This window comes from Marmota marmota, unplaced genomic scaffold (genome assembly GCF_001458135.2).
Source record: "Marmota marmota marmota unplaced genomic scaffold, marMar, whole genome shotgun sequence".
In the NCBI taxonomy this organism is placed as follows: domain Eukaryota; kingdom Metazoa; phylum Chordata; class Mammalia; order Rodentia; family Sciuridae; genus Marmota; species Marmota marmota.
This window is the reverse complement of record NW_026000026.1, coordinates 41,822,911-41,839,434: the sequence shown is the minus strand read 5'-3', so window position 1 is coordinate 41,839,434 and position 16,524 is coordinate 41,822,911. Positions and strand designations below refer to the sequence as shown.

General features: G+C 41.0%; 1 protein-coding gene across 1 annotated transcript in view; it reads right to left on the bottom strand.

The window, feature by feature from the left end:
• The window catches only part of Pcsk2 (proprotein convertase subtilisin/kexin type 2), a 273,006-nt gene that overhangs the window by 114,414 nt on the left and 142,068 nt on the right, over positions 1-16,524 (bottom strand). Inside the window, exons 3-4 of the mRNA XM_015476507.2 lie at positions 12,392-12,505; positions 10,344-10,452 (exon numbers count right to left, since the gene is read on the bottom strand). Coding sequence (XP_015331993.1) covers positions 10,344-10,452; positions 12,392-12,505 — 223 coding nt within the window. The remainder of the gene's footprint in view (positions 1-10,343; positions 10,453-12,391; positions 12,506-16,524) is intronic.

Below are 16,524 nucleotides of genomic sequence, written 5' to 3'. Positions count from 1 at the left end.
ATTTGTTATATTATATGCATGTACAAACATGTAACAATGAATTCCACTATTTTGAAAATTATAACACACCAATAAAAATATGAAAAAAAAAACCTGGGTCGCCTACAAATTGAACCTTCCACATGCAGATAATTGAACATTTGCCATTCAGGCCAAAATATATAATCAATGTTTATAACGCCTTACATGATTTTTTTCTCTTATCTATCAGGGATAGCATCTGTAGCAGTCTTTTTTTTTAGCAGGGGTTCTGGGATAGAACCCAAGGGCACTCTACAGGTGAGTTACAGCCTCAGCCCTATGATTTTTTTTTTTTAAATACACGGCAGCAGTGGAAAGCATTACAATTCTTATTACACATATAGGGCACAATTTTTCATATCTCTGTATATAAAGTATGCTCGTGCCATAGCCCCAGCCCTTTTTTAAATTTTATTTTGAGATAGGCTGTCCCTAAGTTGCCCAGGCTGGCCTCGAGTTTGCCATCCTTTTGCCTCAGTTTCCTGAGTAGCTGAGATTACAGGCATGTGCCACCATCTGTTTCCATCTTTAATCTTATTTTGGAATATCTTGGTGAGAGAATGTCTGGGAAACAATACTGTTCCGTTCACACACGCAGGCAGTTAAGAAAGAAAATTTGGCACCGGTGTTTCCAATCTTCCCACTTCTGGGTGTTAGGGCAGAGATGCCCAATAGTGAGAGGCTGCCGAGCACCTGGCCTGGTTGTGTGGGAGGCTGTTCTTGTCCCCAAAGTGCTCAACTTGCTACTCAACAGTGGATTTGGAGAATGGCTTGGTCATTGTTCTTTCCTACGTAATGCGCACTAAACATGTGGTGAATTAGAGATGGCCACCAATCCACTGTCTCTCTGCACCAGGAGGCAGAGCCTGTTTCCCTAGAATGTGGGCTGCCCTGTGACTATTAACCCAGCAAAAGTGGCAAGTGATGCATGCCCACTCCAGGTCCATCCTTTATGAGGACTGGCAGCTTCCCCTTCTGTCTTGGAACATTTTCTTTAGGAGTCATGAGCCACCAACCAAAAAAATCCAACTACCTTTCTGGGGACCCCACATAGAAAGGAGAGGCCCTGAGACTTACATGGAAAAGGAGAGAGGCTGAGCCATTTCAACATACCAGTTGAGTCTCCAGTAGACTCCAACCCCAGTAACTTTCTGACTCCAACTGCATGAGAGACCCCAGTGAGACCTTAGCAGAACTATCCACCTGTGCCCTATCATCCCACAGAACTGTGATAAACAGTAATTTTTTTTTAAAAAAAGTTATTCAAATTGGTGTGGTTTATTGTGCAGCAATAGATGACCAAAATGATGGAGATATCAGGAATTTTAGTTGGAGGGAGCACAGAGTAATCATCTTTTTTTTTTTGAGGGGGGGAGGTCCCAAAGACCACTAATATTCAGAAGAAATAAGATTAATCAAGAAATTCTGCTGGGACTTTCTACAGGGTTTAGCCATCGTCAGGAGCCATTGTCTTTTCCATTCTGGAAGGGATGACTTAAGTGTCGGGGGGCGTGGGGGCTACAGTTAAATAAACCTGAAACAGGCATCTGTTGGTCAAGGTTTCAGAAGAGCAATGTGCATGTGCTATAATTGTAGCACCACTTTTAGGGAGGTCTCTCTGATCTCCAGGAAAGGACGCTTGGTACGATCCGAGTTAGCCATCCCAATATATCCTGTGTAGGTTTCCCCCAAACTTAGATGCCTCTGTTCCTGGGGGAGCTGACCTCAAATGCTTTGGAAAGGTTTTAAGCCAAGGTGTTAGGAACAAACAAAACAAAACAACAAAAACACTCAAAAGCTCCGGACATTGGTCCATGTACCCTCTTGAAATAATGGGCTGGGGAGTAGCTCAGTGGTAGAGTGCTTGCCTGACATGTGCAAGACCTCCTTTCCTCTTGTGAGAGCCCTCAGCCACTGGAGAGAAAGCTTTCACATCCACTTCAAAACATCTCACACATCAGAAAATACGGAGGCATTGTTGCTGTATTGGTATTTAATGAGACCGGACAAAGACAACACAGATTTTAAGCACACTGGCTTCCCTTGTTTTCCCCATCAATTCTGCTTCAAAGCCTTGCGTTAGTCAACATTGTGTTCTTTGAGGATCTGCAGAAAGGAAAGGCTCTATTGTTTCATCTCTGTGCAGCCTTTGTATATAATGAGACCAATAATGCACAGTAGAGCTTTTTACTGGGGGGCTTGGTTGGCTGATGAAGGACAGAAGCATGTTCCCAATGAAAAGACGGTGATTCTACAGAATTTTAGCGGAGTCACGGACATGTGTAGTTGGAAAATCACCAATTCCTCCAACTCATGGGTTTCAATGCCACAGAAATGAAAGTTTTCAAGTTAAAAAACAAATGAAGTTCTGTTACGTCTTTGTCTGGAAGACATTCAGGATAGAATAATAAAGGGGGGGGGGTGGTTATCTGTAATGAAATGTATTCAAGGGCTCATTCTGAAAGTAGCATTGAAGTCAAATTTCGTCAAACCCTGATTCTGTTGCTAAAAAAGCTATTTCATGAATCCAGAAGCATCCTGTCTAATAGGAAATTTTTATGATGATGGAAATAGAATTGAACTAAATTTCAGCAGCTGAATTAATCCGTGTGGCTATTAAGAACTTGAAATGATGGGTGGGGATTAGGTCAGTTGTATAGTGCTTGCTTAGCCCTGGAATCTATCCTCAGCACCATAAAAACCAAAACAAAACAAAACAAACAAAAAAATCAAACAAAACTTGAAATGAACTGAGTGTGATTAAAGAATTGAATTTTTATTTAGCTTGAACTAATTTAGTATTAAATGTATGTAGTTACATATAGTTAATGTCTACTACATTGGATAGTGTGGCTCTAAAAAATAGTAAATATAAATAGATTGAGAAGACATTTTAAGATGAGGTATAAACTATAGCCCAATAAGAAATTAAGGTTGGATAGCGACGCAGGGATACAGCGCTGCAGTTTCTGCCAGCCGTGCAAGCACCGTACTCAGGGCTGAATTCTGGGTTTGAGACGGGGGAAGGAAGCGGTCCATCTCGGTTCTCCACACCGGTCAGACCACAGAGGAGGCCAGCAGCCACCATGTTAGAAAGCTGACGTCACCATCCCTGTTTTCGACTGACCGCAGCTCATTCAGCCATAGAACAGGTAATTTCAGGCTGCAATTCGCCTGCGGCTTGTAGACAGATTGCTAGGGTTCAGTGCCTGGGTGCTTCTTAGAACCTGATCTTATCGGAGCGAACACCGAGCCCGGGGCGGTCGAGTTCCGGCTCCCAGAACCGTCCCGGAACCGCCCTGGCCCAGGGCTGCGGAGCCTGCGGAGGCTGCTTCTTGGACCCTGCTCCTATCAGAGCATACACCAAGCATTAAGCAGCCGAATTCCGGCTCCCGGAACTGAGCCCGCGGGGACTGCTTCTTGGAGCCTACACTTATAGGAGCTTACACTGAGCACGGAGCGGCCGAGTTCCGGCTCCCGGAACTTCCCTGGCCCGGGGCTAGGAGCCCGCGGAAACTGCTTCTCGGTCCGGGTCCTGCTGAGGGCCGGTCAGGACTCACCCGTTGCTTTGATTGCCCGGCAAGGGGAACGAAATGCTGCCATTCGCATAGGATACCAACATGGCAGAGATCTGATGTCAGCAGAAAGCGGCGGAGGAGAGAACTTCATCAATACCAGCAGCGACATAAACAGTTGGTCTCCTGGTAGGGGGGGTGAGGCACAGACACCCGAGTCTCCTCAATTTGTCGTCGAGCCAGAGGGGAGGAGCCAGGCCGCCGCCAGCGCCCGGAGCAGGCCCAGCGGCTCGCCAGCGTGGTGACCGCGTGACCCCAATTGGAGAGGGGGCGGAGCGGAGCCGCCACCCGCACCCGCAAGGTGGGCAGACCCGCGACCCAGTGGTACATGGGCGTGGTAGGAGGGGCAGGGCAGAGCCGCCGTTCGCGCTTGCAAGGTAAACAGACCTGTGACAGCCTGGCGGGTCAGGCCCAGTGGCCTGCCAGTGTGGTACACACGTCACCCCAACTGGAGTAGGGGCAGAGCAGATCCTTCTCCCACGCCCGGATCAGGCCCTGCCGGTGTGGTGGTCACGTGACCCCAATTGGAGTGGGGGCGGAGCGGAACCGCCACCCGTGCCCGCAGGGTGAGCAGACCTGTGACCAACCTGCAGATCAGGCCCAGGGGTCCGCAGGCGTGGTAGGAGGGGCAGGGCAGATCCGCCGCCCGCGCCTCCAAAGTAGGCAGACCTACAACAGACCGGCGGATCAGGCCCAGGAGCCTGCCGGCGTGGTACAAACACCACCCTAATTGGAGTAGTGGCAGAGCAGAGTCGCCGCCCGTGCCAGGAACAGGCCCAGCGTCCTGCAGGCGGGGTAGTCACGACACCCCAATTGGAGTAGGGGCAGAGCAGAGCCTCCACCCGTGCCCGAAAGGTGGGCAGATCTGCGACCGACCAGCGGGACAGGCCCAGTGGCCTGCCGGTACGACAGACACGTCACCCCATTTGGAGTAGGGGCAGAGTAGAGCCGCCGCCCGCGCCTGCAGGGTAGGCAAACCTGCAACCGACCGGCGGATCAGGCCCGGTGGCCTGCCGGCGTGGTACACTCGTCACCCCAATTGGAGTAGGGGCAGAACAGAGCCGCCGCCAGCGCCCAGAACAGGCCCAGTGACCTGCCGGCGTGGTAGCCACGACACCCCAATTGGAATAAGGAGAGAGCAGAGCCGCCGCCCGCGCCTGCAGGAAAGATACGCAAGCAGTATGAAAAGACAAGGAAAGAAAGGACCACAAGCAATGCAGGTCAACGCAACTTTAGAAGAGGTAACAGCTGCAGCAGATGGAATGTCAGATAAAGAATTCAGGATATACATGCTTCAGATGATCTGGAGTATCAAGGAAGACATTAAACAGCAAAATCAGACAATGAAAGATCACTTCGACAATGAATTACGCAAACAAATCCAGGAAGCAAAGGATCAACTATACAGGGAGATAGAGGTTATAAAAAACAAACAAACAGAAATCCTAGAAATGCAGGAAGCAATAAACCAACTTAAAAACTCAATGGAGAATACTACCAGCAGAGTAGAACACTTAGAAGATAGAACATCAGACAATGAAGACAAAGTATTTCAACTGGAAAAGAACATAGACAGCTCAGCAAGACTGTTAAGAAACCATGAGCAGAACATCCAAGAAATATGGGATAACATTAAGAGACCAAACTTAAGAGTCATTGGGATACAGGAAGGTACAGAGCTCCAAACCAAAGGAATGAGCAGTCTATTCAATGAAATAATACGAGAAAACTTCCCAGACTTGAAGAATGAGACAGAATCCCAAATCCTAGAAGCCTACAGGACGCCGAATGTGCAAAATCATAAGAGATCCACACCTAGACACATTATAATGAAGATGCCCAACATACAGAATAAGGAGAGAATTTTAAAAGCTACAAGAGAAAGGAAGCAGATTACATTTAGGGGTAAGCCAATCAGGATAACAGCTGATCTTTCAACACAGACTCTGAAAGCTAGAAGATCCTGGAATAACATATTTCAAACACTGAAAGAAAATGGGTTCCAACCAAGAATTGTGTATCCAGCGAAATTAAGCTTCAGGATGGAAGATGAAATTAAAACCTTCCACGATAAACAAAAGTTTAAAGAATTCGCAGCTAGAAAACCATCTCTTCAAAACATCCTCGCCAAAGCATTACAGGAAGAGGAAATGGAAAATAACAATGAAAACCAACAGTGGGAGGTAGGACAGTAAAGGGGGGGGAAATAATCAAAGAGGAAAACAAACCATGTTTAGTAACAGAAATAAACAAATATGGCTGGAAGAACAACCCATATCTCAATAATAACCCTAAATGTTAATGGCTTAAACTCACCAATTAAGAGACACAGGCTAGTAGAATGGATCACAAAACAAGACCCAACAATATGCTGCCTACAGGAGACGCATTTGATAGGAAAAGACATACATAGGCTGAAGGTGAAAGGTTGGGAAAAATCATATCACTCATATGGACTTCGGAAACAAGCAGGAGTGTCCATACTCATATCAAATAAAATAGATTTCAAGCCAAAGTTAATCAAAAGGGATAAAGAGGGACACTACATACTGCTTAAGGGAACCATACACCAACAAGACATAACAATCATAAATATTTATGCCCCAAACAATGGTGCAGCTATGTTCGTCAAACAAACTCTTCTCAAGTTCAAGAGTCTAATAGACCACCATACCATAATCATGGGAGACTTCAACACACCTCTCTCGCCACTGGACAGATCTTCCAAACAAAAGTTGAATAAGGAAACTATAGAACTCAATAACACTATTAATAACCTAGACCTAATTGACATATATAGAGTATACCACCCAACATCAAGCAGTTACACTTTTTTCTCAGCAGCACATGGATCCTTCTCAAAAATAGATCATATATTATGTCACAGGGCAACTCTTAGACAATATAAAGGAGTAGAGATAATACCATGCATCTTATCTGATCATAATGGAATGAAACTGAAAATCAACGATAAAAGAAGGAAGGAAAAAGCATACATCACTTGGAGAATGAACAATAGGTTACTGAATGATCAATGGGTTATAGAAGACATCAAGGAGGAAATTAAAAAATTCTTAGAGATAAATGAAAACACAGACACAACATATCGGAATCTATGGGACACATTGAAAGCAGTTCTAAGAGGAAAATTCATTGCTTGGAGTTCATTCCTTAAAAAAAGAAAAAACCAACAAATAAATGATCTCATACTTCATCTCAAAATCCTTGAAAAAGAAGAGCAAAACAACAGCAAAAGAAGTAGAAGGCAAGAAATAATTAAAATCAGAGCTGAAATTAATGAAATCGAAACAAAAGAAACAATTGAAAAAATTGACAAAACTAAAAGTTGGTTCTTTGAAAAAATAAACAAAATCGACAGACCCTTAGCGATGCTAGCGAAGAGAAGAAGAGAGAGAACTCAAATTACTAGCATACGGGATGAAAAAGGCAATATCACAACAGACACTTCAGAAATACAGAAGATAATCAAAAACTATTTTGAATCCTTATACTCCAATAAATTAGAAGATAGTGAAGGCATAGATAAATTTCTTAAGTCATATGATCTGCCCAGATTGAGTCAGGAGGATATAGACAACCTAAACAGACCAATATCAATTGAGGAAATAGAAGAAACCATCAAAAGACTACCAACTAAGAAAAGCCCAGGACCGGATGGGTATACAGCAGAGTTTTACAAAACCTTTAAAGAGGAACTAATACCAATACTTTTCAAGCTACTTCAGGAAATAGAAAAAGAGGGAGAACTTCCAAATTCATTCTACGAGGCCAACATCACCCTGATACCTAAACCAGACAAAGACACTTCAAAGAAAGAAAACTACAGACCAATATCTCTAATGAACCTAGATGCAAAAATCCTCAATAAAATTCTGGCGAATCGGATACAAAAACATATCAAAAAAATTGTACACCATGATCAAGTAGGATTCATCCCTGGGATGCAAGGCTGGTTCAATATACGGAAATCAATAAATGTTATTCACCACATCAATAGACTTAAAAATAAGAACCATATGATCATCTCGATAGATGCGGAAAAAGCATTCGACAAAGTACAGCATCCCTTTATGTTCAAAACTCTAGAAAAACTAGGGATAACAGGAACATACCTCAATATTGTAAAAGCAATCTATGCTAAGCCTCAGGCTAGCATCATTCTGAATGGAGAAAAACTGAAGGCATTCCCTCTAAAATCTGGAACAAGACAGGGATGCCCTCTCTCTCCACTTCTGTTCAACATAGTTCTCGAAACACTGGCCAGAGCAATTAGACAGACGAAAGAAATTAAAGGCATCAAAATAGGAAAAGAAGAACTTAAATTATCACTATTTGCAGATGATATGATTCTATACCTAGCAGACCCAAAAGGCTCTACAAAGAAACTATTAGAGCTAATAAATGAATTCAGCAAAGTGGCAGGATATAAAATCAACACGCATAAATCAAAGGCATTCCTGTATATCAGCGACAAATCCTCTGAAATGGAAATGAGGACAACCACTCCATTCACAATATCTTCAAAAAAAATAAAATACTTGGGAATCAACCTAACAAAAGAGGTGAAAGACTTATACAATGAAAACTACAGAACCCTAAAGAGAGAAATAGAAGAAGATCTTAGAAGATGGAAAAATATACCCTGTTCATGGATAGGCAGAACTAACATCATCAAAATGGCGATATTACCAAAAGTTCTCTATAGGTTTAATGCAATGCCAATCAAAATCCCAACGGCATTTCTTGTAGAAATAGAGAAAGCAATCATGAAATTCATATGGAAAAATAAAAGACCCAGAATAGCAAAAACAATGCTAAGCAGGAAGTGTGAATCAGGCGGTATAGCGATACCAGACTTCAAACTATACTACAGAGCAATAGTAACAAAAACAGCATGGTACTGGTACCAAAACAGGCGGGTGGACCAATGGTACAGAATAGAGGACACAGAAACCAATCCACAAAACTACAACTATCTTATATTTGATAAAGGGGCTAAAAGCATGCAATGGAGGAAGGATAGCATCTTCAACAAATGGTGCTGGGAAAACTGGAAATCCATATGCAACAAAATGAAACTGAATCCCTTTCTCTCGCCATGCACAAAAGTTAATTCAAAATGGATCAAGGAGCTTGATATCAAATCAGAGACACGCCGTCTGATAGAAGAAAAAGTTGGCTACGATCTACATACTGTGGGGTCGGGCTCCAAATTCCTCAATAGGACACCCATAGCACAAAAGTTAATAACTAGAATCAACAAATGGGACTTACTCAAACTAAAAAGTTTTTTCTCAGCAAAAGAAACAATAAGAGAGGTAAATAGGGAGCCTACACCCTGGGAACAAATCTTTACTCCTCACACTTCAGATAGAGCCCTAATATCCAGAGTATACAAAGAACTCAAAAAATTAGACAATAAGAGAACAAACAACCCAATCAACAAATGGGCCAAGGACCTGAACAGACACTTCTCAGAGGAGGACATACAGTCAATCAACAAGTACATGAAAAAATGCTCACCATCTCTAGCTGTCAGAGAAATGCAAATCAAAACCACCCTAAGATACCATCTCACTCCAGTAAGATTGGCAGCCATTATGAAGTCAAACAACAACAAGTGCTGGCGAGGATGTGGGGAAAAGGGTACACTTGTACATTGCTGGTGGGACTGCAAATTGGTGCAGCCAATTTGGAAAGCAGTATGGAGATTTCTTGGAAAGCTGGGAATGGAGCCACCATTTGACCCAGCTATTCCCCTTCTTGGTCTATTCCCTAAAGACCTAAAAAGAGCATGCTACAGGGACACTGCTACATCGATGTTCATAGCAGCACAGTTCACAATAGCAAGACTGTGGAACCAACCTAGATGCCCTTCAATAGACGAATGGATAAAAAAAATGTGGCATTTATACACAATGGAGTATTACTCTGCATTAAAAAATGACAAAATCATAGAATTTACAGGGAAATGGATGGCATTAGAGCAGATTATGCTAAGTGAAGCTAGCCAATCCCTAAAAAACAAATGCCAAATGTCTTCTTTGATATAAGGAGAGTAACTAAGAACAGAGTAGGGACGAAGAGCAGGAGAAGAAGATTAACATTTAACAGGGATGAGAGGTGGGAGGGAAAGGGAGAGAGAAGGGAAATTGCATGGTAATGGAAGGAGACCCTCAGGGTTATACAGTGGAGGGGGTAGAGAGAGAGGAGGGGAGGGGAGGGGAGAGGTGGGGAGGGGGGAGGGTGGAGGATGGGAAAGGCAGCGGAGCACAACAGACACTAGTATGGCAATTTGTAAATCAATGGATGTGTAACTGATGTGATTCTGCAATCTGTGTATGGGGTGAAGGTGGGAGTTCATAACCCACTTGAATCAAAGTGTGGAATATGATATGTCAAGAAATTTGTAATGTTTTGAACAACCCACAATAAAAAATTTAAAAAAAAAGAAATTAAGGTTGAATGACAGGTAGGTGTTGTTTATTTAGTCTCTTATTTATTAACTGAAAACAATATTTGTTAAGGGTGTCATCAGGTTTAAAGACCACTGATTTGGAGAAAGATGAAGATTTGGTCACAGTGAAGTATGGTCATCAGGCCCAATATCAGAGAGGCTGATTCTGTCTCCAATTAGCATTTCCCCAAACAATGAATCTTTTATATTCTGAAGGCATGCAAAGACACACTTGCTTCCAAATGATGCAAAGGCTCCAAAATACTCACCATCATCCATAATTCCAATGGTCACACCTTTCCCAGTGTATCCCAGTTCCCAGGCTTCTGCCACATTCAAATCAAGCCCTGGTGTACCATCTGCTTGCCCAGTGTTGATCTGTACCAGACCAAAGCAGAGAATCTTATTAGGCTGGTGATGTAAAGCACACATGCAGTTTGTTTGATGTTCTCTGCAGCCATGTGATAGTCTAGGGCTAGCATCGGGGCCACATCTTCCATAAAACAGTACTTTTGGGTGCCCCCTCCATCTCTTACATCTCTATTTTTTTTATATAAACAATTGATGTTTTCTGTTTTATGTAAATATGCAGATGGTGTTTCAAATCCATCATCTCTTAAACTAGATGGCTGTCTTCAAGCTCATTCTATGTAACATGTTTAGAGTTTTCATTGCAAGAAACCCTCCTTGAGACAGAATTAAATGCTTAGTCTCATAGCTCTTTGTTTATACTTCACATTTTGAATGCAGTACACACCGTCTTGGTTTATTCTTATTTAGATATAATTTTCCTCACAAAAAACAATATCTTTTGCACATCCTTTGAAAATTTAGTACCAGCATACCAAGTCTTCTCAAAAATATTTGTTGAACTGAATTAGATAGGTGGGTCACCTTTAGTACAATGTTCTAATACAGATAAAGCCTTCACAAAATTTAAAAAGAAATGAGAGATGAAGAAAAATTCCACATTAATATGTTCATTGCTCTCTTTTCCTGAATCTTTGTCTTGCGCACGATTTTCTCAAAGATGGTTTGTAAAAAGAAAAAGTACTGAAGTAAGAGTTTGTACTGGCAAAAGCCCACAGTGATTGATGCTGTTCTGGTATTATTGAGACATTGTGTGAATTGCAGTAGTGTTCTTCATACAAGTTACTGCTATTCTCCTTCCAGGCACAAGTTAAAACTATATGCTACACATCCTTTGAAGTTATAATGGCCATGTAACTGGTTTTGGCTAATGGCATGAGAGCTCGTGTGCTGTTTGCCACCTCCAGGCAGAAGCTATAAGAGATAATGCATAATTTGCCCCCTTTCCTTGCTGAGGTGCTTATAAAAGCAGTTAGGATGGAATTTAAATTGTGCTTGGTCATCTTGAGCCCCTGAAGGATTATGAAACATTAATTATGTAGCAAGAATGAGACACAATCTTTGATTTGAGATTTGTTTGTTACTGTGACAAAACTAACCTGTTCTAATATAATAAACTCATCCAGTTCCAGATTGGACTTTCAAAATTCCATGCTCTAAACCATAAGGCACACATAGTCAAGCTCTGAAGCTCCAGGAGGGAAATTGTGATGCATTCCTGTGATGTAGCCATCCATAGGACTGTAATTTAGTTTTCTCTCTTGTTTAACATATTTTAAATAAAGCAAAGCTCCATTTATATTTATAAATTAGTCACTCTCTTTCCAAAAGCATGACCTACAGTTTGGTTTGGTTTAGAGTCTCTGATCTCCTTTTAAATTCCACCCAACCAATCCACATGGATCATGGCAGACTGTTGGTGAGCCAGAAAATATTCACTTCACCCGACAGATTGAATTTCAATGCCTCAAGTTCTGCATCAATTAAGCCTCATGCAATTGATTTGCTGCCATTGTTTAGGAAGCACTAAGAGATGCTGTTTTGCTACATTAGTCTCTGGGCTGTATTGTTCTCCCCTTGTGAAGTCACCAGGTTCTTCACCTTTTGCCAGTGACTTTGTTGTGTCCTCCCATTACTTTATCCATTGAGATCCCTGGATTATTCTTCCCACACTTTAGATTTGACTGGTATATATTTTGGCAAGTCTTCATTCACATAAGGGTGCCCTTTTTTGGCATCTGGAAAAATATGCTCAGCTGTTGGGAGTAGCTTTGACCTTAGAAGATCATTGCTATTTAGCAGTTCAGGAAGAAAGCAGATTAGGGGATGAGATGCCTAGTAGTGAGAGAAAATAATGCATTGCACCAGATGCTGGTAAGATACCACTGGATAATTAGGAAATAGAAATATATCTTTTATGCAGAGTTTCAACAAGAGAGACACTTACCAGATACCACTGCTTTGTAAAAAGAGGATCATTCATGTTGATGTCAATCTCGTTGATGTCTCTGTATCCTCGCTTTTTTCGATCAAATCCTTCCTGTTGCAAGGCCATCTTTACCTGGAATGACAATGCTGGTAAATTACCCAAACACCCTTTTTTGGAATTCATTCCCATGGATTCAATTTTCATTTGTAAATGACTTTTAAAAAAATCTTTCCTCAGCAAAAGGAAGTTCACCTCACGTAACTCTCACTTTATGATTATTTCCCAAGAGCGTTTATTTTGTGGTTGCACTGAACAAACAGGCCTTGGTGATGGTCTCAAAGTGGAGTACCTTAAGATTAGAATTAGATGGAGAAAAGTATTCTCAAGGATGATAAAGAGGTAAGGGTCATTAAGTGAAATAAAAGAAAACAACAGAATATATCTATTAAGGAAAGGAGATTGATCTGGATTCAGGAAGGCAGAGATTGAGAACTGCATCACTCACATTTCTGGAGGGCTTCCTAGCCTTTGCGTTTGTTGATGGTACAACACTTGGGAGTCAGTCAAAAAGAAAAAAAAAAATATCAAAACCTCAAAACTAAACAAAAGAAAACCTACCTGTTGGAGAGCCAGAACAGCAGAGTTCTAGAAGGTAAGTAAGAGACCTTTGAAAGTAAATTCATGCATGGTGCTGCTGTCCTTATATTGACATTTTATTTTTGGACAGTCAGATAGAACCCCAAGGTCATGAATGGAAATTAAATTCAGGAGCTGAGTTAGTTCAAGCAGGCTCCTGGCCATGACAAAGCTTTGTCCGAATCAGGAAACTCTCTCACTTAGGCATTCACTACTTTATCATTCAATAGTTGTGGCCAGTGGGACCATCTATGACACAAGGAGTAGACACAGTATGAAAGTGTGTGCTGGATATTTATTATTATTTTTATTATAATTTGTGGTACACATTCATTTTCCTAGCTATCCCCAGAGTTTTGAGGGGACTTCCTCAAATCCATTAGTATTGGTGGGAGTAAAATTCTAGGCATCTGACTACTCTAAAGACACTGAGTACTCTCTAAGTCTCACAATTCATTCATGGCGCTCTCTCTCTCTCTCTCTCTCTCTCTCTCTCTCTTTGAATTTTCAGAAAGTGATGCAAGGGCAAGGAGCCCCGGGAGTCCACTTATTCTAGAGGTTCACTCACCAGACTTTACTCGTAAAAGGATCCTGGTTATAGTTTTCGCAGCCCCACCCCAAAACTCTTCCAAGACTGATTCTTCAGCTGCCTATTGATTGTGAGTCCCTGATATCTTCTGCATGCAGTCAATAACCCTAACTGATACGGGATGAGAGTGAGGCAGCAGGGGCCAAGCCAAGAGTGATGGTTGGAAGAGAGGAATAAAGAGACCCCAGGTGTTGTCCCAAACTCTTCCCTTGTGGCTGGAGGTATTGTGGAGTGAAATTGATCAAATTATAGTACATGCCTATAAAAATATGGCATCATGAAGCTCACTATTCTGTATAACTTAATGTGCACCAATAAAAATATTAAAAACAAAAACCCTTCCCTCCAGTATTGTCCTGGACTGTGGAAGAACTTGGGGAAGATGAGTTCCTCACTCTTTCGATTTGCACACCTACCCATGAAGCTCTGGATACATTTTTTTTTTCCTAGAAAAATTCTAACTATCAGAAATTCTCTACATGTAAGATAAGAGTGTTAGGTGTGACATTGGCTCTGTGAGTTCTTGGATTATTTCCAAAAGAGACATTCACTGTGGCATGGATTTAAAAAATTCCCTCCAAAGAAATAGTGAAATAATTTTAAAAATGTTTGGGTGGGTAGTTTTATAATGTGTAGAGCAGATAAAGTCATGTCCATCAAATGAAGACCAATTCTGATTCAAATATGCATATATGTATATGTACTTATAAATATATAAAAATCATGTATATAAGTTACACATATGAACTGGGCGTGGTGGCCTGTAATCCCAGATGCTCGGGAGGCTGAGGCAGGAGGATCATGAGTTCAAAGCCAGCTTCAGCAAATGTGAGGTGCTAAGCAACTCAGTGAGACTTTTTCTCTAAATAAAATAGAAAATAGGGGCTGGGGATGTAGTTGAGTTCCCCTGAGTTTAATCCCTGGTACCAAAAAAAAGAAAAATTACACACATACATACACTACCATCAACATCACCACCATTAAGAAGCAGATGCCAAGATGGAATGAAATGTAGAAGAATTTAATTAGGAGAGAAAAGATAAGAAACTTTGTTGTAAGTCTGACCCCAAGAAAAGGAAAGAGTGAATAGTTGTTTAACTATATCCTTGACTATAGTTAAGGAAACTTTGCCACCTAAGGAAACTTTGGCAAGACTGCAGAAGATTCGAATTTGACTGTTAGAGGAATCCTGGGTCTCCCAGGGATGGGCCTGCCTTAGTATCCTTTCCTGGCTCAGTCACTGGCCAGGAGCAGCTATGGGAAGTGATAGATTTCAGAGTTCAGCAGCTGGAGTCCTTGGTCAGTTATTCTCCGTGAAGCCAGAGGTCTGCAGGGCATATTCTCATAGCTGCCACAGAATACGTATGTGTGTGCATGTGCATATACATTAATGTAGTACATTTGAAATGCCTAAGTAAATGCATAGATTTCAACCTGGAAAGATTATTACAACATGCATCTCCTGAAACCTTCTTTTACTATGGAAGCAAGTATTTAAATAAGAGTGTTGCTTTAGTTTGGGAAGGAAGGAGCCTGAATTCAATCATGGCATCTTCCTTTGTGCGTCCCACAGTGAGGGCTTTGTCTGCTCTACTCATTAAGGGGAGACTGGCTAGTTTCCATTGAGGTATTCTCCTTATATTGGATTCATTGCCATGAGTCATTTCCCTGAGATAGCACCTTTCCTTGCCAGGATTTTCAGGAAACAAGAGCATCAGTGTAGAAATTTGAAAAACCTCATCTATATGTTGTTTCCCAGATGCCCAAGAACAGAAAGACTTGCACCAGATTCCATCTTTTTAAATATCAGTGCAGGAATGTTCTACTACAATCACTCCAAACTCAATTAGACCAAGTGTCCTCTAATGAAAAGATTACTTTAGTTCATTTTCATAAAATTAATTTTTTAATTTCATAAATGAGCTTTTAATGGAAACCAGTGATGCTTTGGAATGCTGCAGTCTCTGGATACCACCTCTCCTTGCAGCTCAGGAACTTAGAAATTATGACACTGGAGAAGGTTTTCTAAGTCTATTAATTTATCTTTCTGTCCTCAGTGAAGATCACGGTTTTATTTCAAAAGAGACGAACACCTTTATAAATATATATTTTTCATATTTTGCATACAAATAACTGGAGAACACTTTTTATGATACCATGCAACACTACTATTTTTATTTTTCTGGGTTCTAATTTAATCCTAATTCACATTAATACATAATCATAATCAAACTATAGATAAAATTGTGTATTCTTTATTTACTGTGTATCTTACCGCATGAATTTTAATGTGCTACTATATAGTCATCATATTTTAATTTCTATACACCCAAAGAGACTTATACTATAATTTGTCCAACTATTTCTTTCTTATGGTCAGTTGGATTGTTTTCTATTATGATTGAAATTATCATGACCAGAGATGTGGTTATAAACTATTTTTAAAGACATATGGGAAAGATTTCAGTGTTACAATTCTGTGTCTGGTGAAGCTCTTATACCATCAGAGCAATGCCATAGAAGTATTTTTTAGTGTCTAAACCATATTCCTAGCATGATAACTAAAATTCCCCTGGCTTATTTTCTCTTCTTTCTCAGTTTTAACCTTTCATGTCTGATGTCTGTTATTGCCATTTAGATGTGATTCCAATGATGCGCACATCTTAATTAGAGCTTCTTCCCCTTCTGAAAAAATAACGTACCTTTCACTGCAGTATTTAGTCTCAGAATGCTTCTGCAAACTGCATCATTAACATAAACATGAGTACAAATTAAAAAATAATGAAAAATATGGAAGAGCAGGAGTGCTTATTACCAGGTATTATTTTTGTTGAAAATGAACAGATGGATAGTACACAATTCTGGTTCAACTTTGAAATCTTAGTTTGGTTTATGTGACCAATGTAACTCAAGCCACCCTATCTGC